The sequence below is a fragment of the Suricata suricatta genome, chromosome 1 (genome assembly GCF_006229205.1).
Source record: "Suricata suricatta isolate VVHF042 chromosome 1, meerkat_22Aug2017_6uvM2_HiC, whole genome shotgun sequence".
NCBI classification, from domain to species: Eukaryota; Metazoa; Chordata; class Mammalia; order Carnivora; family Herpestidae; genus Suricata; species Suricata suricatta.
In genome coordinates this window covers 64839115-64866858 of record NC_043700.1, presented here as the reverse complement: position 1 = coordinate 64866858, position 27744 = coordinate 64839115, and the positions used below count along the sequence as shown (strand labels likewise).

The window sequence follows — 27744 nt, the reverse complement described above, 5'->3', positions numbered from 1 at the left end:
CAAACCATTCAGCTAAAAGGACTAAAGTCGTAGATTCCCTAGCACCTAAATTCAAAAATTAGAGTGCACTGTGATTGCCAACAGGAGCAAGACTTTTCTAACTTCTACCAGACAAAAAACTGTCGGGCACTGAAAAGATATTCAGACTGAACCACTGTCTATGTAAGAGTTATTATTTGTTAAGTCCATTGCAAAGAGAAATTGGAGACTACATTTATGTTTTCTTCATTAAATATTAAAAATAAGCAAGGAACCACTCTATGAATTCCTATATTCCTAGCCTAGGTAGACCCTACCTGATTATAAATAACTGAAATTCTGGCAGCTAGATTGTTGGTTCTATTTTTGCACTGTGTCACAGTTTTCATAAATTTAATCATTTTCACTTACACATGGTAAACTTCTAGCTGTATTTCACCAAAACTAATTTGTCATTCATCCTAATTATAAGAGTGACCTGATACAGAGGCTCTAGTTGAAGAGAGTTTCCTTGACACCTCATTTCAGAAACTTAGTTAAAAACCCATCAACAAGTGCGGTATTCAGATATGTGAATGTTCCTTAAAAATTTTAACCTGAGCTTCAACAGATCTAGAGCTTTCCAATATGGTAGCCATGGCCATAAGTGGGTAGGAATACTTAAGTTTCTAATTCAATTGGAAATGTGCTATAAGTTGAAAGAACATATCAGATTTCTAAGACTTACTACAAAAAAAGGTGAAACATTTCATTATTACCTTTTGATATGGATTTCATATTGAAATAAAAAGAATTTGGATACATTGGATGAAATAAAACGTATTACTAAAACTATCTCACCTATTAAAATTTCAGCTTGTGGCCACTAGGGGAGCACCTGGGTAGCTCAGTTGGTTCAGTCTCCAACTTCAGCTCAAGTCGTGATCTCACAGTTAAGTTCGACAGCTCAGAGCCTGGAGCCTGCTTTGGATTCTATGTCTCCCTCTCCCTCTGTTTCTCCCCAGCTCATGTTCTGTCTCTCTCAAAAATAAACATTTAAAAAAATTAAAAAAAATAAAATGTGGCTACTATGAAACCTTGCATTATATATGTGTGGTGTATGTTATGATCCTATTGAACAGCACTTGTCTTGAGTTTGTAAACTTGTGAAATTCTATGATACTTAAGTTGGTGGATAATTCTGAATGTGGTCATTAAGATCGGGAATACTTGTTGCAATGTTTGTTAGAGAGGGCGAGGTCTTTGTGCACAGAACTCACTCAAGAGTCAGACAGAAGCAGTCTAGAAGGGTCTATTCAGAAGACCAAAATGAAACTAATTTGAGCAACCATGTTTATGCAGGGAAAAAACTAGTGGCTTTAATGTGTGGATAAGTGACCACGCCCTATCAATGCAATGTAATGTTCAACTTGTTATTCATCCCTGAAACCTGCCTCCCAGGTTTCTATAGCTAATTGCTCACAGCTGGATCCCTTTTAAGGCGAGATTACACTCCCTGCAGGATATGTTGCACGTGTTGACATCTTGAGAGTTCCTAAGTTTTCACTCCATGTAACCCTCACTTTAGGTCATAATATGGCTTTGAATGAAACACTGAGCATGAAAGATGATTGTAGGCAATACTAAATGGTGACAAATAGAAATTCCCTGGATCTATACTAGTTCTAATCAAATAGATTCAAGAGAACTTTAAGGATGGGCTTTTAAGTCACAGCAATCACAGACTGATAATGAGGTACAAATAAAAAATATGTGGGGCTTTGGGTGGCTCAGTTGGTTAAGCATCTGTCTCTTGGTTTCGGCTCAGGTCATGATCTCACGACTTGTGGGATCGAGCCCTGCATTGAACTTTTCTCTGACAGTGTGGAGCCTGCTTGGGATTCTGTCTCTCCCTCTTTCTGCCCCTCCCCCCTCAAAATAATAAATAAACTTTAAAAAATGTCAAGCATAAATAGGCCAACTTCACTGAAGCATAGAAATTAGGGAGTCAGAGTGGCAAACATTGATAGTGTTAACTTCACCATAAAAGAGGGCTGAGGGATCTCCTTTTGAGAGGTATTACTCAAAAAACAAGAGCAAAAGGGGTCAGGCTATTACAATTTAGTGATTTAGTGTCATTGAGTCAGTGTTTCACTTTGTTTTCCCTAGAGTGTCAGTGTTCTTTTAGTACCGTTTTGTGAAAGTGTTGATGCTAGCAGTATTTTCTTCTACTATGTATTAAAAGTATATTAAAGAGTATACTGCTTATTTAATAATAATGTGGTTGTTGTCAGTAAACTGTCTTTAAAACATGCCGTTATTTGAGGTTTTCAGGACATGATATGTGAGATTACCTATTACATGGCTGTCTGATAGTCCATACACACACATACCTGCTGTGACTCAGTTTTATAATCTGTAAAACATGGATAACTGTATCTATGTGACAAATTTTTGTGAGAAGTACACAAGATAATTTGTGTAAAGAATGCTAGTGCCTAGCATATCCTAAGCCATCAATAGATGTTAGAAGAACTGAAATGTACCTTTATTTAATGATCACTGGTCTCTGTTCATTTTCAAGTTATAATTTTAACACATATTTATGAAATGTGTTTAATGTTGATTTTTATAGCAAATAATATAATAAGCAAATTATACTTTAGTATCTGATTTAATCCAATAGTACACTTTATTTGTTAACTCCATCCTTATTAAATTCTTTCAACATGTTATAACTGAGAAAATATCACTGTGGTTCATAGCTAGGACTCAAGAAACATTCATTAAGTCCATGGATGAAGTGAATGTGGGCAATGTTGCACTAGACATTGAATCATTCAGTATTTTATTTCTGCTCTGAGTCTGTAGCAGTGGTTTACTGGTAATTGTTTAACCACTGGCTCTCAGGAAAAAGCCATGATTTTAGTATTTACATTTACCAATTTATTTCATGTAAATATTCCCACCATGGCCAACTTAAAACTACCAATCCGATGTCAATGGATGCAGTGTTGGAAAGAGCATAGCATTACCTGAGAACTTATTAAAAATGCAAAATCACAGGCCCTGCCTCATATCTCCTGAAACGGAAATCCTGGAGGTGGGGCCAGCAACCTGTGTCTGAACCGTTTCTCCAAGTGATTTTCATGCATATCAAAGTTTGAGAACCACTCACTGCCTTATCCCACTGCTATTGTTTCTGAAGGAGCAACAGTGCTAAGTAGCTTCTAACATATATATAGTGTGCTAACTAATGACTAACAATGTTGATGTTTTGATTCTTAAAGCATCTAATTATGGCCTCTGAGACAGTAACTCATATATTCCTGGAATCCTTATACCAAACTGCTACTCTTATGGGAAGGTAGAAAGGTAATTTCATCTTCAAATATTTCCATGTTTCAGCTGCTATTCAAAGGCTCTGAGAATGGGTCATTAAGTGCTACTGGTTGTGATTTCTGGTGGCTTTGGTGGTAGAGACCATGAGCAAAATTCCTGTGCTAAAATAAATAGATGTCGTGTTGCATTAGTGGATATATTAATCAAGTTGGGTTGCCAGTTGGTTTTGGAAATCACATTAATACAGCCCTAAAATCTAGTTATTGCATTCACAGTATTGGCAGAGATGTACATGTTTCCAGCATGTTCGGGGGGGGGGGGGTGTGGGGCTTTGGATTGGCACAGCCTCTAGAGGTCAGCAGGTATAACCTTGTCCCCCAGGTAGGGTTACTCCTGAGGCTGGTGTTCATCCAACTGCCAAAATATTTCCAACCACAGAACACATTCTATTTTTGGAAAGCTCTAATTATTCTTCCATATATTGAACTAAAATCTACCTTCCTGTAATAGTCATCAAAATTCTGACTCTTATTTAATAATCTCTCCTCATTGGGCAGCCTGTCAGATATAGGAAAAGATTACAACTAGCTTCTTTTGAAAATTAGGCTTCCCCACTTCTTTGGGGTGTTCTTTGTGTTCATATGATTTTCAGCCTCTTCACGATCCTGCCTCATGGTGCTCTTCAATATATTAATATCTTCCTTAAAATGAGGCACGCATAACCCAAAATAATGCTACCATGTGGTCCAATCAGGACAGAGTCTGCTTGCTTGTTGAACACCAAACTCTGATTGTGTCTGCTTTGTCGGCTACCGTATTAACTTGAGTGAGTCAACTTGAGTTGGGCTCAACTTGAATTCATTGTAACCCACACCCTCCACACCAAGCAATTACACAATGTATTACCTATTCTTGACTTGTATTGTTGATTTTTAACCCTAAGTGCAAGGTTCATATTTATCCCTGTTAAATTATAATCATGTTGGTGTCACTCCCTAATTCTAAAATACTATATTTTACACCCCAAATTGGCATCCAATTTTACCCTCTCTCTTCCTTTTTCTCTGTCTCCCAGGTTTATACCTTCCACAAACTTAATAGCATGCCCTCTTTTCATTCAAATCCCTGAGAAAACTACTGAACAAAATAGAGCTAACTCCCATCCCCCCTGCCGCCCCAATCAATTATTAAACATCAAAACTTGGAACTGGAATACACCGGCTCAATATTGACTCTCACTTGGCAACTGTATTTCAGTCGACCTTTCTGCCAAAGTAGCTTAAAAAATGAAAATACCACAATCACTGTGAATAATTCCCAGGGAACACTTTAACAGATTTATTTGGCATATATATCCCCATTCTTCGATGTGTGCAGAAGGAGACAGTTTAAGAACAATATAAAATAATTAAAAGCTCTAATCATAATCCTGGATTACTTGAAGTACTTAGAAAGTATTCATACTCTACTGAAAACATTACTACAAATTTGTTTTTTTGCAATTTTCCTTGAATTGTCTTTATGTTTATGGAAAACTATTCTTCCAGTGGCTTCTTAAATCTATAAAAATAAAAAATAAGTATAAAGAAAGACTTTTTAAAATCTATTTAGCACAGAGTATTAACACTTAGAGTTTATAGGCTATGTGAAGAAACATATTCCTAAACTCTGTTTATAAGCTACATAATTATGAAAGAGGTAGAGCTGAAAGTGAATAACATCAAATCACAAATACCGTAATTCCATTCAAGGGGTGGTCTCTGAGATGCTATCTAATCTGGCACTTTTAGACTGCCCAGAGAGGAAAGATTAGAAAATATGTTTCATTTGATACCAGTGAGGAGGAAGGGGCGGTGACTTTTTCTTTTTTAACATGAATAACCCTGGCTAACCTAACATCACAGAATTCTGAAATAATTTTTGAAGTAATGCTGATACAAAATGGCACTAAATATTTTTGTCTATTTTGAATCTCCCCCTCAAAAGCAGTATTGTGTACTGTTGCATCACTACTTATAGGAAAGCAAATTAACCTTACACATTTAAATAGATGGTCAATAGTTCCAAGTCTATAGTTATTACTGAGTAATCACGGCTTCCTCACAATAACCAAAATATCATATTTACATGTTTTTAAAATGAGAAATATAAGGCAATTGGAACCCTTGCACATTGCTGGGGAGGATGTAAAGTGGTGTAGCTGCTGTAGAAAATGATGTGATGATTACTCAAAAAGTTAAACATAGAATTGCCATATGACTGAGCAATTCCACCTCTGGATATATACCCGAAAGAAGTAAAAGCAGGGACTGGAACAGGTATTTGTACACCATGTTCATAGCAGCATTATTTACAGTAGCCAAAGGGTAAAGCAACCCCAGCATCCACGGATGGATGGATGGATGGTAAAATGTGTGGTATATACATATATGTTAGTCTTCGGGGCAGTTGTAACAAAACACTACAGACCTAACAAACTATTGGCTTAAAATCTATTTTCTCACAGTTCTGGAGTCTGGAAAACCAAAACCAAGATGACTTCAGGGTTAGTTTCTGGTGAGACCTCTCTCCTTGGTTTGTAGACTACCCCCTTCTCTCTGAGTTCCGTGAACTCAACAATCACAGAAGAAGCTCTCTGATGTCCTTTCCGCTTCTTAGGAGAACGGCAGCTCTAGGGGATTAGAGTCCCACCCTATGACCTTATTTTACCTTAATTATCTCCACAAAGAACCTGACTCCAAATGAGGTCACACTAGGGACTAGGGTTTCAACATACACTTTTGGAGTAGGGTGGGGTACAATTCAGTCCATAATAACATACAATGTTATAGTATTCTGCCTTGAAAAAGAAGGATATTGTGATACAAGCTACAGCGTGGATTAACCTTAAGGACATTATGCCAAGTGGAATGAATCAAGTCACAACAAGACAAATGTTGTATGATCCCACTTATGAGATTATTAAAATAACCCAATTCATTGAGACAGAAAATAAAATGGCAGTTTCCAGGGACTGGAGAGGGGGAAATGGAGAGATAATGTTTGATGGGTATAGAACTTCAAATTGCAAGATGGAAAACTTGTGAAGATGAATGGTGGTAATGATTGCACAACAATGTAACTGTACTTAATACTACAGAATTGTATGTTTTTAAGTATTTTCCATTTTATGTTTTAAAGTCTTAATCTACCATTTTATATGTTTGTTTTACCATATTTTTTACAAATAAGAAAAGCACTTGGATTAAGCCATTCATGTTTAGTATGTGACCCCAAGTGGCCCTCACTCTTGGTGGATCTGTTTCTCCTGAAACACATTTAAACACACGTGGACACTCCAGGGCCATGAAGTGCCATCAGCCTATCAGCCAAAAGTCTTAATTCTTTGTTTTATGCTTTTTTCTATATAGCCTTTACAAATGTGTAAGATAGGTATTTCCTTTTTTTAATGTTTATTCATTTTCTTTTCTTTTTTAAATTTTCTTTTATAGTTTATTGTCAAGTTGGTTTCCATATAACACCCAGAGTTCATCCCCACAAGTGCTCTCCTCCATGCTCATCACCCCCTTTCTCCTCTCCCCCTCCCTCATCAGCCAGCCCTCAGATTGTTCTCAGTATTCAAGAGTCTCTCATGGTTTGCCTCCCTCCCTCTCCCCAACTATTTTCCCCCCTTCCCTCCCCCATGGTCCTCTGTTGAGTTTCTCCTGATCCACGTATGAGTGAAAATGTTAGGTATATGTCCTTCTCTGCCTGACTTATTTCACTTAGCATAACACCCACGAGTTCCATCCACCTTGCTACAAATGACCAGATTTCATTCTTTCTCACTGCCATGTAGTATTCCATTGTATAGATAAACCACATCTTCTTGATCTATTCATCAGTTGATGGACATTTAGGCTCTTTCCATGATTTGGCTATTGTTTGAAAGTGCCGCTATGAACATTGGGGTACGTGTGCTCCTATGTATCAATACTCCTGTATCCCTTGGGTAAATCCCCAGCAGTGCTATTACTGGGTCATAGGGGAGTTCTATTGTTAGTTTTTTGAGGAACCTCCACACTGTTTTTCAGAGTGGCTGCACCAGTTTACATTCCCACCAGCAGTGTAGGAGGTTGCCGGTTTCTCCACATCCTCACCAGCATCTATAGTCTCCTGATTTGTTCATTTTAGCCACTCTGACCAGCGTGAAGTGGTATCTCAGTGTGGTTTTGATTTGTATTTCCCTGTGATGATGAGTGATTCTGAGCATCATTTCACATGTCTGTTGACCATCTGGATGTCCTCTTTGGAGAAGTGTCTGTTCATGTCTTCTGCCCATTTCTTCACTGGATTATTTGTTTTCTGGGTGTGGATTTTGGTGACTTCCTTATAGATTTTGGATACTAGCCCTTTATCCTATATGTCTTTTCCCAGTCCGTTGGTTGTCTATTAGTTTTCTCGATTGTTTCCTTTGCAGTGCAGAAGCTTTTTATCTTGATGAGGTCACAATAGTTCATTTTTGCTCTTGATTCCCTTGCCTTTGGGAATGTGTTGAATAGGAAATTGCTGCGGTTGAGGTCAAGGAGGTTGTTTCCTGCTTTCTCCTTTAGGGTTTTGATGATTTCTTGTCTTAAATTCAGGTCCTTCGTCCATTTTGAGTTTCTTTTTGTGTATAGTGTAAAAAAGTGACCTAGTTTCATCCTTTGGCATATTACTGTCCAGTTCTCCCAACACCACCTGCTAAAGAGGCTGTCTTTTTTCCATTGGATACTTTTTGCTGCTTTGTCAAAGATTAATTGGCCATACATTTGTGGGTCCAATTCTGGGTTCCATTGGTCTATGTGTCTGTTTTTGTGCCAATACCATACTAAGACAGGTATTTCATCATCTACATTTACCTTTCCATAGAATCTTGTATATTTTTGTATAATTTTATAATAAAAAATATAAAATTTAAAATTTATAATTTTATAATAATTACAACTTAATTGTTTCATGTATTGTCATCACAGTGATGGTAATAGAATTGTACACTTACTGAATTATGGGAAAATCTGTATGGGGACTTCCAGCCCTACAAGAATGTAAATAGTTTAGCAATATTTCAGATGTTAGTTGACTATAAACTAGCAGAATTGGAAAGTCCCAGATTTGTTTTGCCTTTGGTCCCTTTCCCTTCCCTTAACCAATATCTAAATGCAGGGAATTCCTGGGTCCTGGCATACAAGAAATATCTGTGGAAGAAATGAATAAATATGAGGTATGCATGTTATACAAAGATTGCCTTGTTGAAGAAAGGGAGAAATCCACTGTCTCATGTGGACCAGTTGTGTGTGAACTTCTAAGTTGAGTGTGAATACTCCTTTGAAATAGTATTACAATGTTATAGGAATAAATCTGCTTTTAAAATACAGCTAATAAGTTTTCGTTTATTAAGAATTTTTTCGAGGGGCACCTGTTTGGCTTAGTTGGTTAAATGTCATGACTCTTAATTTCCACTCAGGTCATGATTTCACAGTTTGCGTGTTCGAGCCCTACATCAGTCTCTTCGATGATGGTGCAGAGCCTGCTTGGGAGTCTCTCTCTCTCTCTCTCTCTCTCTCTCTCTCTCTCTCTCCCCCTCTGCTTCTCCCCTGCTCATGTTCTCTCTCTCAAAAATAAATAAATGTTTAAAAACTTTTAGGATTTTTTTTTCAAGTGCAGCAAAGCATTTAGAAATGAAAATTTTCAGTATCACTTTGTCACTTTTGTAAAGCAAAAGCCAGGATCACCAGTGTGGCTTCTGGGTATCTATCTTAATGCCTTTGCAAATATTGTGATTCAAAAATTTCAAGTTTTACTAGATTCAAAGGGAGGAGAAAAAGTCTATACTATTAGAAAGAAGAGAGCTGAAGCAAAGAAATTCAAGTTTTTGTAATGTTTTGCATTGTAATTTCTATATATCTCCAAATAACATATATTAAAGTGCTGACCAAAGATAAATACCTGGAATTGTGTGCAATTAGGCTGATTAATGATTATAGCCATTAAAATGTTAAGTGTTTACTAAATGTGCAATGTTATGTTGATGAATGAGGAGGCAAAATGATAAGGGTTGGCCTGGTTCTCAGTGGTCTTATAATCTGGCCAAGAAAATAATCTTACCACTGAACAATTAGACCAAAGTTGGGTGTTGCTGCCTTTTGTTGAAAAAGAAATTCAGAGAACGGCTGATCAAGAGGTAGTCACAGAAAATGTGGCTTTTGAGTAAGATGTAGATAGATCAATGAGGTCAACATACAAATTTGAAACAATATAATTTGTAATTTAAAAAATGTAAGCATATAGTCAAGTATGTATGAAATCTGAGGATGGGAATCTGTTAAGTTTTTCTGCTCTGTCAAAGAATGTAAAGCAGATAACCAACATCATTGCCAATCTCCATTAATCAGATTATTATGACATGAATAGGTTCATATAAAACCCCCATACCTTTCTTCAAACACTAGCTATTTCTTACAACAGATGAAACAATAAATTTGCCAATTAGCAAAACTCTCTTTAGCCCAGTTCCAACTACAGTGTTCACAAATTGCAGAATAACATTACCTTTGCTCCAACAGGTGCTACTTTTTCATGTTAATTATTATTGTGAAAAATTGCAATAATTTAAAAATTATAGACCCCCCCCCCCAGTTTCCAATTTTCTAGTTAACAAGAAAGAGGAAGGAATTAATTAGTTTTTTTAAAATTTCTTTTCTCTCTCTCTTAGGGAGGCTTTCCAGATTGTCATCTTAGTTGTGTTTTCCTACCTTGTCTTCAGTAACCCCTTGTGGCTGTAATCTGGCTACATCATGCCTGTTTGTCAGTTAAAAGGCTAAAGTGGAAAGTCCAATCGTACTCTCAATTTCTCATCTTGTATAGCAGCCTGACCCCCACAAGGAGACGCTGGGTGAGCAGCAGCTGGGCCCCTAGAAGAAGGAGGAGTTTAAATCCATTCTCTTTGAACTTGTGTGGTTCCGTGCCATTGCTTCCCATAATGCACCTGCAATACCTTTATGTTTCCATTCCTACTATAAAGCAAACCTCTGTCTCCTCCAAAGGAGCATGAACATAAGTAAGTACTGCCCTGGAGGGCTTTGTAGGGAGTTAAAGGCAGGAGGGAGCTGGGAGAGTAGAGTATAGATTGGAAAGAGCAGGTGGAAGCTCCATCTGAAATCTGTTCCTGGATGTTGCTCTCAGCAGTGCTCCATTAGTGAACAAATCATGTAAGTCACTGAGAAAGTAGTGTTAGAAAAGTTTTGAATGAGAGAAAGACGGTACTGTGGAGGACTCCTTTCCTTTCCACCATGCACATCTACTCTAGGCAAAGAACTAGAAGACTGAACAACAATGTGTTCTCTCTGCATTGTCCATTTATTCTGAGATAACTAATTACCCAGTTTAGAGATAAACCAATATCTAAAATGATTCTTTGGGCCAATTGAAGAACAATTGGTCAAACTGGAAAGTGGCTATGTATAGGATGATAAAAAAATGCCTAGACTGCATACTTCTCAAGGATATGTGAATCAATTCATGCACCTCTTCCTTCTACAGATTTTTTGAGAAGGTGCTCTGCTGGGCTGCCTCTGGTGCAAAGACTTTGTCTTGTCCCCCTATCCTTTGAAGCTAGAACCAGAAAGAAGGTGAGTCCCGAAGTCATTGTTCCTCAACTGGGGCTGCCCAGATTGGCAGTGTCACAAGAAAGATTGTGATACACCCATCACGGATAGTCAATCCACTACCACCAGGTCAGTAGAGTAATTCAGACAGACTATCTAATGGTAGTGTGGTCACCACTGGACATCTACCTAGTGGTATCTTTGGAACAGCCTGACCCTTCTCATCTTATTCTGATTGCAAGGGAGGAAGTTAATAACAGCCTACATATGAGGGAACTCTTGCTTAGTACCCTGACATCGTAAACACTTCCCCTACATGCACTGTGCAGAATTCAAATAATGCGGTTTATCTGAACTGAAGTAGATGTGTTGCAGTTGGGGAAGTTGGCCAGAGTTTTAGCACTGAAAATTCAGTGTTCCAGAAAACCCCTCATCTGGGGGGTAAATTAGGACAATTGGTCATCCTAGGTCAGAATGCTGGTGTGGCCGGAACAAGATGCCCTCCATCCGGACAACAGGAGAAACTAAAGCCAGAGGAAAGGTAAAGGAAATGTACAAGGAGGTGGCACCAGCCAGCTGGCCTGTGGGATTTGCTGGCTGGAGGTAGGCAGACAGTAAATCAGCTCTGTATGGGAGCTGAATTTCAAAGCCCTAATCAAGATTCTCTAAATATCCTTTGGTAGCTGTTTAAAAAAAAGTAAACAAAGACCAACTAGGGTTTGTGATTATCTATGCACAGTTTTTTTGCTCCTCATTCTTCTTTGTCTCTGTAATTGTAGAAGTGAAAAAAAATAAGGAGAGATAGGGGGAGGGAGTAGACACAGAGGTTAAAGGTGTATCAGTAATTTGGTGAAGGTAGGAGATTGTAGAAGATCCAAATCCTTGTGATCCTTTTTGATGAACAGACCACAGGAATAACAATTATGACGGAAGTTGTCTTTGAAGCTGTCTTATGTTAGACTCACTAGCTCAAGGTCTTATCTACTCCACTGTGACTAGTTGAGATGCGAAAAGGTGGGTGACAGGAAATTGAAGCATCCCTGACCTTGGAAACCCTGTATTTGGATCAGGTAGGGTGGGATGTCATCTTCTTTCCATTTATCTGTGGCATGACACTATCCCACTTTCTATGACTCTCTGCTTTAATATATGGTCCTGACTTTTGTACAATACATAATTTTCCTTTGGGCACAACCTCAGCTCCAAATGTATGTTTTCAACTTCAAAACATTTTAAACTGAGGCACTCTGTCATTATTTTAGGTGATTCACAGCGGTGAAGTGAACATTTACTGTACAGTTTTTGTCTGTTACATCACCACACAAAAATGGCTGGACAAACTCCCATCCAAATTTGGAGATGATGTTTGAGACAGTCGGATGTTTTTTGAGAGAAAGTGTGTGAATGTGTGTGTACTCATGTGTTTGTGCAAGTGGGGGAGGGGCAGAGGGAGAGGGAGAGAGAATTTTAGGCAGGCTCCACACCCAGCATAAATATCTGAGCTTCAGATAATTAACCAACTAAGCCACTCAGGTGCCTAAAGAGACAGTCTGATTTAAAATAAAGGCTGGAAGTTGCAAATAAATATCACAATTTTCCAAAGTAATCTTTCAAGCCATTAAAATTGTGACTGCCAATTGAAAAAAGTCATTTCAAGATGCTGTGGACCCAAAAGACTGTGATCCTCAAACCCAAATTCATGAAGGCTGAGGCTTTCAATTTCCCACATTGATTGTGAATGAGCTGCTTCTCCCTGCTGCTGTTAGTGCCTCAGAGCGTTCTGGGTGAGTAGCAGCAGGACATTATTTATTAAGCAATGATTAATGAGGCTCCTGACCAATATATAGACTAATGTAAATAACTTCCTAATTTATAGTCCTTACACACAACCATCCATACATATAGATAATATTTCCAGAGCACTCCCCCACTCAGAAGCAGAGGTAGAATTATCACGGTATTGGGGATTTATTGCAAGCTCATTTCAATCTTTATCTTCTGGGTGATTATATGCCAAGGTCAATGGCAAGCGATCATTTATTTTGGGGGCCCATTTCAAGGGAGTCTAAGAACCTGGTTTAAGGAAAAAAATATTCCTGAGACCTAGAATTGAAAAGTTTTTGTTGTTGTTGTTGTTGTTTTGTTTTGTTTAAGGCCTGCAGACAAAAGGAGCCAACATTCTGCAGGGCTCTACCGCGCGTCCAAGGGTGCACGTGTGAGCCAGTGCGTGCACTTGGGCACATGCACACCCTGTGAGGGGTGGCGATGGAGGAGGGGAGTGTGGGTTAGCACTGGGTCCTATGTTCTAAGTGGCTACTCAGTCCTCAGAAAAGGAAATGAATGAGATTTACCTCATCAGTTCCTAGGACTATGGAATCATATGTTGTTTTTTTTAAGTCTTCTTTATTTAGCCCACATGACTAGCATGTCTACTTCGTTCTATTTCCATTTTGTGCAAAGAGGGTGGTGATAGCTATTTAGCTTGTAGACTGAAGTTTGAAAGGGTCTGGAAATCCCTAAAATAAAGAAATGTGGGAGGTATTATTTGCTTGCTATGAACCAAGAATTTATGTAACCCGGTTGCTATCAGCATTTATTCACTAATCTTCCCTTAACTTCAGATAGCTTTGTTTACATAAGTTTTGAATACTTAGATTCTTGATTACCCTGTCATCCGTGCCATAATTCATTGGGCTGGAAAACACAGTTTGTTCTTATATAATCATTTGCAGAATGATACAAGGCGCACTGATTCAAATTATACAAATGTTCCCATCCTTTTATTTTGTTAATTGTGGGCTTTTAGATTACTTTTAAATATCAGTGGTTGTGAGTTAAGATCAACCAGCTTCTGATCTTCTTCTGAGTAAAGGCAAGTTAGACCTTACATAGGAATAGAATTGGAGCATATGCGAACTTCCAGGAGCAGAACATGTAACAAGTTTATCACCCTAGAGTCTACTCATTTCCCAGTCAAATGGACCACATGTGTCACAGACTCTTGATGTGCCTGTTTAACATGCAGGGCCCAGAAAATCTTAGAATTTTCAGTATTCTGCATTCTTAAAAGTCTCCATAAGTGGTTCTTAAACGTATTACATTCTGAGAATCTGAGAATCAGTGCCCTAGATTTGGGATTGTGGTTAGCTCAGAGTCTCCTTCAGGGAAACCTTGGTATTACTGGTGGTAGAATGTGACAAAGAACCCAAAAACTGGATTTGACTCACCTTTCATAACACACTATGTCTCTTTTTCTCTTAGCAGCCGCCTCCCTCCCTGAATTGGCATGTGTGAGTTATGAGCATTGTTTAGTACAGTTGGGAGGGACTGCACTAGATGTTATGTCTACTTGGGGTTCCTAGCTCTGCCCTCAGGCCCCCCAACCTCTCCTCCCATGGCAGTTCACTTGACTGTCAGGAATGAGGCTTAGAAGTAAACTCAGTCTCCCTTTCCTCCACCCGAAGAATTTCCTGAGGCTGTTCCAGGTCCTCTACAGACAGAGAAACCCAGTCCTGCTCACACTGTGCTTGGAAGTGAAGTAAGGACTCTTCATGATGTCTGACTAGTTCAGCACTTCATACAGAATGGGAGCAATCCATCTGCTCACTTCTTCCCCTCGAACGATCCGTTGTGATTGCTTTTGATGAACAGACTACAGGAAAACCCTTTTTGGTAGAAGCTGTCCTTGAAACTTCCTTATGTTGGAGTCACTTGCTCAAAGTCTTATGTACTCAATTGTGTCTAGTTGAGATGTGAGAAATTCAAGTGCCAGAGAATTGAGTTTCCATCCATGACCTTGGACCCTCTCCTTCAATTCTAGCCATCCTGCAATTGTGTAGTTTTTCAGAAATTATTTCTTTATTTTAGAAAGTGCTGCCCCAAATAAATGATTTGACCAAATAAATGATTTAAGGTCTTTTTCGGTCCTGTTATTCTTAAAGGCATGGATAATCTTCTGCCTCAGACGTTCCCCTAGAGTGTGTTTTTCTAAAAGATGATGTCTGTGGTCAAAGGGGCCTTTTAATTGGCGCTTAGAAAGGTTCTACCTTTTCGGAGATAATTGCTGGCAACTGGAGTTAGCAAGACAGCGAGGCACTTTATCCTTGATCGCTTGCTGTGAATGAAATGGACTAGGATTGTACACAGCAGGTGTCAGGGTAAAGTGCCTCCTCGCTGGATTTCAGCATGCATTACCCCTCCCCTTGCTGGAGAGGGAGGAAGGAAAGAGAAGCAGACTCCAGCTAAACAGGCAAAGGGAGTTGCCTGTAGGAAAAGACGATTTTTCCACCCAGGGTACCCTAAGATCTCTCTACCCTTCCTGACCATATAGAATGACATATAGTTTTCACCAAGATTACATAAATTAATGATGTTTCTATGTGGTATTCCAAAGTTTGCCATTCCACTATAACATCTTTTCAATGGAACTTATTTTCTTTAATACGATTTAGACCAGATTTATAGGGAAATCCAAAAAGGCAATAGTTAGCAGGTTAAAAAATATATTTTGTGAGAGCTTTAATTATTAGCACCATAAATAACTTTACCTCTGGGCCCAGTAGCCAGCAGTTTTCTTACATTGCTCGTGATCTATATCAGTAGACAGTAGTAACACATATATGGACCTTACCACATGCTAGGTAGGAACTGTTCTCAGTACTCGATGTGCATTAACTCACTTAACTCTCTCGGCAACCCCACGGAATAGATATTATTATTGCCCTCGTACAGATGGCATAACCGAGGCACAGAGTGGTGAATACATTATCCAGGGTTCAGCAGTAGGTAAGTGGTAGGGCCAGAAACGTTTAGATCCATGTTACTCAAAGTGTGGTCCCTGGCCCAGCAGACTGGCCCCTACCTGAGAGCTGGATAGAAATGCCCAACACAGAATTTTGGAATCAGAACCTGCATTTTCACAAGTCTCTCCAGGTGATTCATATGTACCGCTGGCTTAGATACTCTTAAATTATTTCTCTTTGTACCCATTGCAAACTTACTATGGCTTCAGTCTTTGGGAAATATGGTTCCCAGCTTTGGGAAATAGAGTGTACCTGGCTGGCTTATGAAAAAATGAGATTTTGGAGGGATTTTTGTGTCCTCTCCCCAGTTCCTATCTCCTCTATTCACCTTCTCAAGAAAAAAAGGGTTTTCATTTTTCATAGCTTCTTAAGAAAAAAAAGTTTAAAAAGTTAATTAAATTCATGTTGCATGAAGGCCACTTTCATTTTATTAAATCATCATAACAAACCTTTGGAAATAGGTACAAGTATCCATAAAATTAGATTAAGAGGAAAAGTCATGATTGATGCCTCCGTTTCCTATAGTCTTTGCCTCCTGAAGCAAGGGCTTCGTGTTTATCCATTTCCTAGTAAGTAGCTTAGTGCCCAGCTTACAGGGAACCGTCAGCTGAGCTTTAACAGAAAAATCCATTTTTTACAAACCCTGATCCAACAATAAAAACTTTTCTTGCTTCATCCTGAGCATTCGTCCCTGACTTAAAGAAATGATATTAATGTAACCTACAAAGGATCAACTTTGGAAAATTAAATGAAAGACCAGAAAGGCAAATAAATCCTTCTCCTTCAGATCTTGGCTCATATAATAAAAGTATTTGTTGTTCTTAAAAACACACACACACACATACACACACCAAAATAACAAACCAAAAACAACAACAACAACAACAAACAACAACCCAGAATATGAGACAAAGCTTGTCCAGCCTTTCAAAGTGATAGCAGTAACTTGCGTTTTTTGTTTTCGTTTTTGTTTTTTCACAAATTACATCAGCGATGATTTAGATGACCAACAACTTAAGTTAGGATTGATTTGAAACTGCTGTCTCTTATAGATAAATTCTGATTCAGGCAAATCATATGTCTACAGAATAAAATGCAGATTAGCCAACCAAATGTGTCAGCTCCATTAACATGTATAAGCTTTTGTCATAAATTAGTTTTCAAAAATGTAAAATATTTACTTCATGAGTTATAGTGAGGAGGCATCAGGTGACTTTGCAATAGGACAATTTTATTCTTTCTTCAAGTAGGAAACCAGTGGCATTTCAGTGTGAAGAGTCATTTTCTATTTTTAAAGTAATTGAATTTGAGACATAACTATCAGTGTGACAGGTTCCCAGGGCAAAAAAATGAGATGAATAAATGGGTCTGAAACCCAGGCTAATGGAGCAGTGCTTTTCAAAATTACATACACATTTATGTATTTCTCCTACCACTTATAGTTTCATTCATCATACTGGGTTTTGGCCATTTCTTTGAGAGTATTTCCAATTCTAATATATTTCTAGCAGGAGTCCCATGCTGTGATCACTCCCTTATATGGTGGGAATCTACAATATTCCTGGTTTATTGGAGCAGATTTTCTAGTAGGTATAGGTGGCTGACTAAATACATTAATTTTTTATTCAGTCAATAATCAGGATATAATGTGCATAAATATGTCAAATAAATAGGGGGCAAGTGAACACTTCTATCCTTCTGATCAAGGCTGTGTGACCTTAAGAAGTCACTTAGCTCTCTGAACCTCAGTATTTCTATCTGAAAAATTAAATTAGATCATCCTTTATGTTGCCTTTTTAATTTAATAACCTATGTTAATTATTACACCTATCTCTTTAATTTGGACCAAGTGGGAATTCATGAAAAGTATGAATGAAAGAATGTATTCCTCTTCTTTTTAAAAAATTTTAATTCTAGTATAGTTAACACACAGTGTTATATTATTTCAGGTGTACATACACTATAGTGATTCAACTATTCTATACGTTACTCAGTGCTCATTGTGAAAGTGTGCTCTTAGTCGTCTTCACCTACTTCACCCATCTCCCATCCAGCTCCCCTCTGGTAACCATTAGTTTGGTCTCTATAGTTAAGAGTCTGTTTCCTGCTTTGTCTCTTTTTTGTTGTTTGTTTTACTTCTTAAATTCCGCATATGAGTGAAATCATATGATATTTGTTTTTCTCTGACTGACTTATTTTGCTTAGCATTATATACTCTCTAGTTCCATCTATGATGCTGGCAATGGCAAGATTTTATTAGTTTTTATGGCTGAATGATATTGCTCTGTGTGTGTTTGTGCGTGCATGGGTATACCAACCACATCTTGTCTATCTGTTCATTTACTGATGTTCCTAGGCTGCTTCCATAATTTGGCTATTGTAAATAATGCCGCAATAAACAGAAGGGGTACCTATGTCATGTTAAACTAGTGTTTTCATATTTTTTGAGTAAATTGTAATGTGATAACTGGATCATAGGGTTGTGCCATTTAAAATTTTTGAGGAATCCCCCCATACTATTTTTCATAGTGGCTGCTCCGGTTTGTACTCCCACCAACAGAGCACAAGCATTCTTTTGTCTCCACATCCTCACCAACACTTCTTGTCTCTTGTGTTTCTTGTGATTTTAACCATTCTGACACATATGACATGATAGCTCATTGTACTTTTGATATGCATTTCAACATGAGTGATGTTGAGCATCTTTTCATGTGTCTGTGGACCATCTGTAGATCTTCTTTGAAGAAATGTCTGTTCATGTCTTCTGCCCACTTTTAAATAGATGATGATGATGATGATGATTTTGATGTTGAGTTGTATATGTTCTTTATGTATTTTGGATACTAACCTATTTTTGGATATGTCATTTGCAAGTATCTTCTCCAATTGAGTAGGTTTTCTTTCTTTCTTTCTTTCTTTCTTTCTTTCTTTCTTTCTTTCTTTCTTTCTTTCTTTCTCTTCCTCCTCCTCCTCCTCCTCTTCTTCTTCTTCTTCTTCATTTTCTGAGAGAGAGTGCAAGTGAGCAAGGGTCAAAGAGAGAAAGAATCCTATGAGGGGAGAGAGAGAGAGAGAGAGAGAGGGAGAGAGAGAGAGAGAAGGAGAAAGAGAGAGAAGTAGGGTTCACCTGAAACAGGGCTTGTGTTTTACCTGAAGTGGGCTCATGCTTATCTGATGTGGGACTCATGAACCCATGAATCATGAGATCATGACTTGACCTGAAGTCAGATGCTTAATGACTGAGCCAGCCAGGCATCCTTGGAATGTCTTCTTTTAGTTTTGTTGATTGTTTCCTTTGTGCAGAAGTTTGTTATTTTGGTGTAGTTCCAACAGTTCTGTTTTGTTTTTGTTTGTTTGTTTGGGGTTTTTTTGCTTTTGTTTCTATTGCCTCAGAAGACAGAAAAATGCTGCTATGCCTGATGTCAGAGAAATTATTGCCTGTGACTCTTCTTTGATTTTTATGGTTTCAGGTCCTTAATCCATTTTATGTACAGTATAAGAATGTGGCCCAGTTTGCATGGACCTACCCAATTTTCCCAACACCATTTGTTGAAGAGACTGTCCTTTTACCATTGCACATAATATCCTCCTTTATCAAAGATGATTTAACTGTATAATCAAGGGTTTGTTTCTGGGCTCTCTGTTCTGTTCCATTGATCTATGTGTTGATTTTTGTGCCAGTACCATCCTGTTTTGATTACTGCAGCTTTATAATACATCTTGAAATCAACGATAGTGATACCTCCAGTTTTGTTCTTCATTTTCAAGATTGATTCGGATAGTCAGGGTCTATTGTGTCCATACACCTTTTAAAATTATTTGTTTTAGTTCTGTGAAAAAATGCCATTGGCATTTTGAGAGAAATTGCATCAAATCTATGGATATGGATATGGACAGTTTAGTAATATTTGTTCTCCCAGTCCACAAGCATGAATTATCTTTCCATTTGTTTGTGTCATCTTCAATTTAAAGAATGTATTTTTAAATAAATGTAATTAAACTTTAAAACATCATAGAACCTAGAAATGGGCAAGCTGGGTTTTTTTGTAAACAGATATTTTAAAAATACATAACCATGCTCTAAAATATTTTTTAAATCTCTTCATAATTTTGCTCGTGATATTAGTTTTCAGAGTAAGACTTCTGTAATGCAAAAATCACATCTTTAAAAATCTCCTCACTATGTAACAGAACTTAACAACTTGCTAGTGAATCCTTTATGGTAGAATAAGCCAGCAAACAAAACGTTTTAAAAGTATGGATAATTAACTTGCCCTATCAGATTAAGCTCACAGTTATCAAAAACATATGGATTATTGAAAGCAGAACATTGTTTGACTTTGGGAGGATTGACTAGGAAAGAGCATTAAGCAGCTTTTTAGAGTGATGAAAATGTTTACTATCTTGATATAAAAAGTAAACACATAGGCACAGTGTTCACTTCATAAAATGTTATCGAGCTGAATACTGGATTAATGTACTTTATGGAGTACATGTTGTTAAAAAACAAAATTCAATGGAGTACATGTTAAAGATCTTATTGGCTTTGCTTGTGATTCATGAACTGGGCACATTCAGTCTAGCAGATGGGAAGGAGCTCCAAGAGCTGGACAGAATGAAAGACTTTTATAGGCAGGGAAGTGAGAACAAGGAAATTATACTAGGTAAAAGCAAATTGGTTATTACGGGGTTACTTTCTTTTAGGAGACTGCAGGCATCTATCAGACAGATTATCTAAGTAGTGCTGATCAGGCACTTCCTAATAGGCAGGTGTAAGACCCATTTCTGAGAGGGCCTATGCTGTTTGAGTTGTCTCAGTTTGGTAAGGTGAGGCTTAGCATGAGGGATTCCATTTTGAACCTGTTTTGCTTTTAACAGCTACATGTCAACCTTTTTTTTAAGTTTAAAAGTTGGACTCACTGAATTTTTTAAAAAAATAATTAAGAATCTATGCCTTTATTAAATGCAAACTAAATACATTCTAAAATCCACCTATAATGTGGGAGATAATTTATGCTAATTATGATATTTAAAAAGAAAAGAAAAGAAATGTACAGGAAAAACAGAAAAGTATGATTTAGTTTGATGGGGTGCAATGTGATAGAATTTTCCTCCTTTTCTCTTTCTTTTACATTATTTCTCAAGGCTTTGGAATTAGATTTGTTTTTCCTTTTAATACCACATTATGCTATGATGGGAATTTACACTATACTAATAGAATAACAGGATAACCTATAGTAATTTAATCAGAGTAACAGATTTAAGCTTCTAGAAGAGTCTGGCACCTTAGCCCGCTTGGCCATCCTGACATCTTAAGCTTCTAGAAGAAAAAGAACATCTTATTCATGTTCATTTTTGTATCCTCCAAAGCTCCTGAGCAAGTTTTTATTTTTTTACTTATTTTTTTAGAAAGATTTTATTTTTAAGCAATCTTCACACCCCACATGGGGCTAGACCTCACAACCTCAAGATCAAGAATCACAAGCTCCACCAACTGAAACAGCCAGGTACCCTAAATTATTTATTTTATTTATTAATTTTTTTAGTAGTCTCTGTACCCAATGTGAGGCTCACACCCATGACCCTGAGACCAAGAGTTTCATGCTTGTTTTTCTGACTAAGCCAGCCAGGCACCACTCTTGGACAAGTTTTAAATATTGAATAGGTTTTCAATTTATATTTGTTAAATTAAATTTCAAAGCATTATGCTAAAAATTTAGTTTTGGGGCACCCAGGTGGCTCAGCCAGTCGAGCGCCGGATTCTCGATTTTGGCTCAGGTCAAGATCTCATGGATTGCAAAATGGAGCCCCGTGTCTGGCTCTGTGCTGACAGCATGCTGGAGCCTGCTTGGGATTCTCTCTCTTCCTCTCTCTCTGCCCCTTTTTTGTTTGTGCATGTGCTCTCTCTCCCTCTTTTTAAATATGTGAATGTAAAAAAATTAGTTTCAAAAATATATCTTAAGAGAAAACTATTAAAATTTGATAGAAATATAAAAGTTGATGAGTGGTCAAGTTAGGTAAGTAGTCAAAGTACACTAAGTAAATACACACCAAATCATCCTGTAGAATAATGAATTCTTCCTTTATATTTCACCAGCTAATCCCATTCTTTGTAAATATACCACAAGAAAATACCAGAATGTGAAAAATAATTTATGCAAAAGTATTCTTGTAGCTTTATTATAACAGTGAAAATTTGGAAATTAAATATGAAATATAGGAGAATGTGAAGTTAATTCTTCTATACCAATATACTGAAATCTCTCAAAGGTGACAACTTGGAACTATGTAAATACATGATGCTAAGTATACACTGACATAAATCAGAAGAAATTTTAAGTTATCAGTGAAGAAAAACCGTTGCAAGTGACAGAAAACTTAACCCAAAGTGGCTTAAGGAAAAGAGGAAATTTATTGGCTGACGTTTATTAAAAAGTTTAAGAAACACAAAAATCACCTCAAAATGGATCATTGACCTAATTGAAAATATATAAGGATAACACTTTTAGGAAAAAAATAGAAGAAAATCTAGGTGGTCTTGGGTTGGTGGAGAATTTTTAGATACAACATCAGAAGTGTAATCCATGATGGTGCACCTGGGTGGTTCAGTCAGTCAAGTGTCTGACTTCAGCTCAGGTTATGATCTCATGGTTCGTGAGTTTGAGCCTCACATCAAGCTCTGTGCTGACAGTTCAGAGCCAGGAGCCTGCTTTGGATTCTGTGTCTCTCTCTCTGCACCTCCCCTGCTAGCTCTCTCTCTCTTTCTCTTTCAAAAATAAACATTAAAAAAATTCCTCTACAAGAACAACTATGCGAAGAAAATGAAGACAAGTCACAGATTGGGAAGAAGATATCTGCAAAACACTTAATCTGATAGAGAACTTGTATCTAAAATATACACAGAACGTTAAAACTCAACAATAAGAAAACAAAAAACCCAGTTATAAAATAGGCCAATATGTATATCTCACCAAGGAAGATATACAGATGGAAAATAAGTACATAAACATTAGTCATTGAGGAATTTTGAATTAAAACAGCAGTGAGATGTAACTACATACCTATTAGAGTGGCTTAAAGTAAAAAACAAAACAAAACAAAGAAACAAAAGCAAATGCTAGCAAGGATGCCACAGGCATGCTGGCTCATTGCTGGTGGAAATGCAAACGGCCCAGCTGCTTTGGAAGACAGTTGGGCATTTTCTTATAAAGCTACACACAGACTTATCATACGACTCAGCCATCATATTCCTAGGTACTTACCAAATTGACTTGAAAACCTATCCACGCTTGGGCCAGTGCACAAATGTTTATAGAGACTTTTTTCAGAGTTGTTAAAAACTGAAAGCAACCAAGATGTCTTTCAATAGATAAATGATGAGATACCCACCTGATGGAATCTTTATGTCTACACAGAAATGAACTATCAAGCCATGAAAATCCGTGAAGGAAACTTACTGCATATTGCCAAGTGAAAGAAGCCAATCTGAGAAGGCTACATGCTACATGATTCCAGCTCTATGACATTCAGGAGAGGGCGAAACTAGAGACAGCGAAAAGATCAATGGTTGCTAGGAGCTCAGGGAGAGCAAAGGAAGAAACGAACAGGTGAAGTTCAAGTGATTTTTAGAGGGGTCAAACTATTCCACGTGGTACTCTGATGGTGGGTATGAATTTGTCAATAGACATTACAGCACAAAGAGCAAAACTTGACATGTACGAATTTTTTCTTAAATTATTTAAGGAGTTGGGGGATTCCAGGAAGGAATTCAGACCATGACAAGGGAGTCTAACTGAAGGGGATGGGGGAAAAGACGCTCACCTAAGTAACTTTGAAAATGACTAGTCTTTAAGTCTAAAGGCAAAAGGAACTGCAAGGAAGCACTGTACTCTAGTTGATTGAGTTTATTCTTTCGGAGTACCGGTTTCCAGGTCTTATACTTGTACGCAAGTATACTGGATCTTACATGGATGGCAAACAGGGGAACCCGCTTTCCTATGATGGAAGGGGGGCTTTATAGATAGGCAAAATATGCTCATGACTTCAAATTATGAAGGAAATAAGATGAAATTTAGATTATTTCTTATAGATTTGTCACAATTAGTCATACCGTATCCTATTTAATTACATGTTATTATAATTCCACCCACAAACACCATTCAAATCATTTAAAGCAAGTTGAAGGAAAATGCAAGCCAACAATTGTACTAGGTTTAATGTACATCTTGCTCAAATGTTTGTTAACCAAATACATTAAGTTTCTAAAAACACAAAAAGGTTAAATTGGTAATAATTAGAATTTGATCAAAAGTATACTTTTTGTTAACCTCAAAGTAGTTTTCCTTAAAGAAACACAAACTTTAGGCTATATAAATGTTCCTTTGTGAAAGTTAGCTTAGATATAGTGAAAACGGGACGTCACAGGCCCGTTTATGGCAGCACGGCCTTGATGCCTATCCTGTGGGCGAGTATTGTATAAAGGACAGTAGAGTAGAGTAGCAGTTGTATAAAATAAACACACGTAATCCTTCTTCCAGCCATTATGTGAATATCATATCTGAGCATCAGAGAGGTGAGGAATAAAGAAAGTGTAAATTTCCTTGTGAAGGCATACAGAAAAACTCTTTACCTGTAAGAATCATCCGTTTTCCCACTGTGGAAGATATAGGCTCTCGAAATGATACAGATGCCATGGCTAAGGTCTTAACTGTGCAACTGGACAAAACTAAGCTTCCTCAGCTCCCTCAGATCAGACCAGTTTGCTCAGAAAGAGTCAAAGACTCCGCCGTCTCTGTTCTCCCAATCTATGACTCGAACTAGGGTTGCTAAGGAGTGCTTACAACAGGGAGGCACAGTGTTCCTTCTAACGAAGTTCTGTATTCCAGTATCCAAGAAGAGATGGATACTGTTGTAACATTCCCAGGAACTGTAGCTAACATCTGTTTTAAACCTATCAGTGTCAAGGTAGAACAGACCTGTTCAGGTACTAGATCTAAAATAGACTTATGTCACAGATAACCTGGCCGGCTCAATCAAGACTTTTTTCAACGTTTCCCAAAGAATGTTCTGCAGAGGGCGTTATTGCAAACAAAAAACAATGGCAAAAACTACAGGTCATGATTACATGCATTTCAGAAACACTGGCTAGGTAAAATACAATATAAAATTATATGAATGAATGAATAATTATATCTGTATCCATATCTATATGTCTTCCCAGCCCCAATTCCAGTACTTACAACATGTGCCTTGGTCATGTCAGTTTATTTACAGTTCCCATAACGTGTGATGCCCTTTTGTTCTTCTGAGTCTTTACACATGCATTTCACTCTTCTTATAATGTTCCTATGCAAATATTTCTTGTCATCTGAGAGCCAGAGCCCACATTTCCTCTTCCAGGAGAATGCCTGCAGACATAGCTGAGTATTTTCTCCTTCATGACGCTTAAACTTGTATAGCACATTGCTTATACCTGTCTTTTAAACTCTTACCATTTATTTTGTCTATTTAATTATCTGCAACCCCACTAGAATTACCTCCCAAGAGTTCATGGGAAAAGTATCTTTATTCATCTTTCACTTTCCAGAGACTTCCAAGCAATAGATACTTAGTAAATGTTTGCGGATTTATAAATGAATGAACAGCTAATTTTCAGCCTGCCCAGAAATATAATCCATGATAATCCATGGAATAGAAATTCTAACGATAATTTCAAATTCAACACTAAACATACGGAATTCTTTACTGAAAATGTAATACGTTTTGTTTGTTGAAGGAAATTAAAATACAAAAAGTCTTGGAGCACCTGGGTGGCACAGATGGTTAAAGTGTCTGACTCTTAGTCTCGGCTCAGGTTATGATCTCACAGTCTGTGAGTTCAAGCCTCACTCACATTGGTCTCTGTTGATGGCATGGAGCCTGCTTGGGATTCCGTCTCTCTTTCTCTCTGCCCCTCACCTGCTGTGCTCTCACTCTCTCTCTCCAAATAAATAAATAAACTTTAAAAAATCATATGGAGAGGTTTGGTAGCATGGTAGGCAGAGAGGCATGCCACCCAGATTCCCTTTCAAGGAAGGGCTTGTTTTCTGGCTGCAGAGAATGCAGCCAGCAGGCAGTCTCCAGCTGACGGCTCCCTTGGTTTGCTTTAGCTGCAGAGAACTGGGGGTTGAGCCCTTTCCAGGGCAGCCTGGGTCAAATAACTGAGTGAGGTAGGGAGTATAATAGCCAATCATTGCTGTCTGCCACAAGACAATTTTTTTAGCTGATGGGCCAAGGTTTTGTTGAGCCCGCATCACAGTTCAACTTCTCCCTCTGCCAAATCCTGTTTCTGTCTCCTTCTGTTCACAGGGGTAGATCCCAAAGAACCATCCTGTCCCCCAAACTTCCAGAGAACTGGATGTATGAGGACCAGACAGCATAGATGCACACATGTGTTATCCAGGAATGCCCCTCCCTCATTGTAACCGCTCAACCCCTCTAATCAGAAACTGATTCTGTTTCCCCGTGTAGACAACAGGAGTCGGTGTTTGTTTTGCTACTAATCTTCTTTGGTGTCATTTTGTTTGATCCTGACCTGCACTGCATTCTTTGTGTGCTCTATATTGACCCTCTGCAGTTTCAGAAGCTTTTCTACTTTTTCTGAGGTTACCTAGTTCTGGTTATTACAGTCAAGGTCCCTCTATCCCTAGCTGAAAACTTCTCTCAGAAAAGTCCCTATTTGTGTCTTTGAACCTATCATTTTTCTAAGCTGCCCATATTTGAAACCTGCTAGTAGAAGATAGGAACCTGCTCCTTTGGCTTGTGGGTTTTGTGGTGCTGGGAAGAGAAAGGAAGGAAGAAGCCGAATGAGGAAAAGTAATTCTTTAGTAATATAAGCAGAAAATAAAAAAGATCTTGGCTTTGGGCTGAAGACCTCCCATTAACCCATGGGAAATGCAGTTTTCCCCCTTTGCCTTAGAAACTGTTACAAATGAGGGCGCCTGGGTGGCTCAGTTGGTTGAGTGTCTGACTTTGGCTCAGGTCATGATCTCGCGGTTATGGGTTCGAGCCCCAGCTTGGGCCCTGTACTGACTGCTAGCTCAGAGCCTGGAGCCTGCTTCAGATTCTGTGTCTCTTTCTTTCTCTGCCCCTCCCCTGTTCACACTCTGTCTCTCTCTGTCTCTCAAAAATAAATAAAATGTAAAAAAAATACTACAAATAAAACTGTTACAAATGGGGGCACCTGGGTGGCTCAGTGGTTAAGTGTCTGACTCTTGCTTTCTGCTCAGGTAATGATCTCATGGTTCATAAGATTGAGCCCCAAGCCGGGCTCTGTGCGGACAGCATGGAACCTGCGTGGAATTCTCTCTCCCCCGACCCTGCCCCTCCCAGGCTCACTTTCTTTCAAAATAAGTAAAAGAAAAAATAAACTATTACAAACTTTACACCTGTCCTGGGCTCAGGGTCCCCAATTCTGAATGCAAAACGCTAGAGGGAAGGAAAAATAGAGGAGAAAAATTGTTTCTTTGTGAAATTATCTTACCAACCCAATACATACTTAGGTTAGTTTGTTTTGTTTCATTTTGGGGATGATTATTAAAATTATTTTACAATTAAGTAAAATATTTTCCTGGTTCCAAAGTGAAATTCTTAAAGTAAGAAATATTTACAAATGTCTTGCTTTTATTCTTGTCATCTCCATCTTGTTATTTCCTTTTCCTTTCAGGAAAGCTGTTTGTTTGTTTTGAGAGAGAGAGAGCTTGTGCATGCTAGCAAGGCTGGGGGTGCGGGGTGGGGAGGGCAGGGGGAGAGGGAGAGAGAGAATCCCAAGCAGGCTTCTTGCTGTCAGTGCAGAGCCCTACACGCAGCTCAATCTCATCAACTATGAGATTATGACCCGATCTAAAACTGAGTTAGACACTTAACCAACTGAGCCACCTAGGTGCCCTAGGAAATCTTTAAAAAACTATAAGTAAATATATATTTGCTATCCTCCCTTTTCTCAGAAAACAGTAGTCAACTGAACACATTTTCCACCTGGC

General features: G+C 38.1%; 1 protein-coding gene across 3 annotated transcripts in view; it reads right to left on the bottom strand.

Annotated features, from left to right (window-relative positions):
* Nucleotides 1-24538, bottom strand: part of C1H4orf45 (chromosome 1 C4orf45 homolog) — a 94629-nt gene extending 70091 nt beyond the window's left edge. For all 3 annotated transcript variants that reach the window (XR_003908695.1, XR_003908696.1, XM_029939479.1), the window contains exon 1: nucleotides 24354-24538. Coding sequence is in view for 1 of the 3 variants with exons in the window: in XM_029939479.1 (XP_029795339.1) it covers nucleotides 24354-24417 (64 nt within the window). In the remaining 2 variants the exon portion in view is untranslated. The remainder of the gene's footprint in view (nucleotides 1-24353) is intronic.
* Between the last annotated feature and the right edge of the window lie 3206 nt (nucleotides 24539-27744).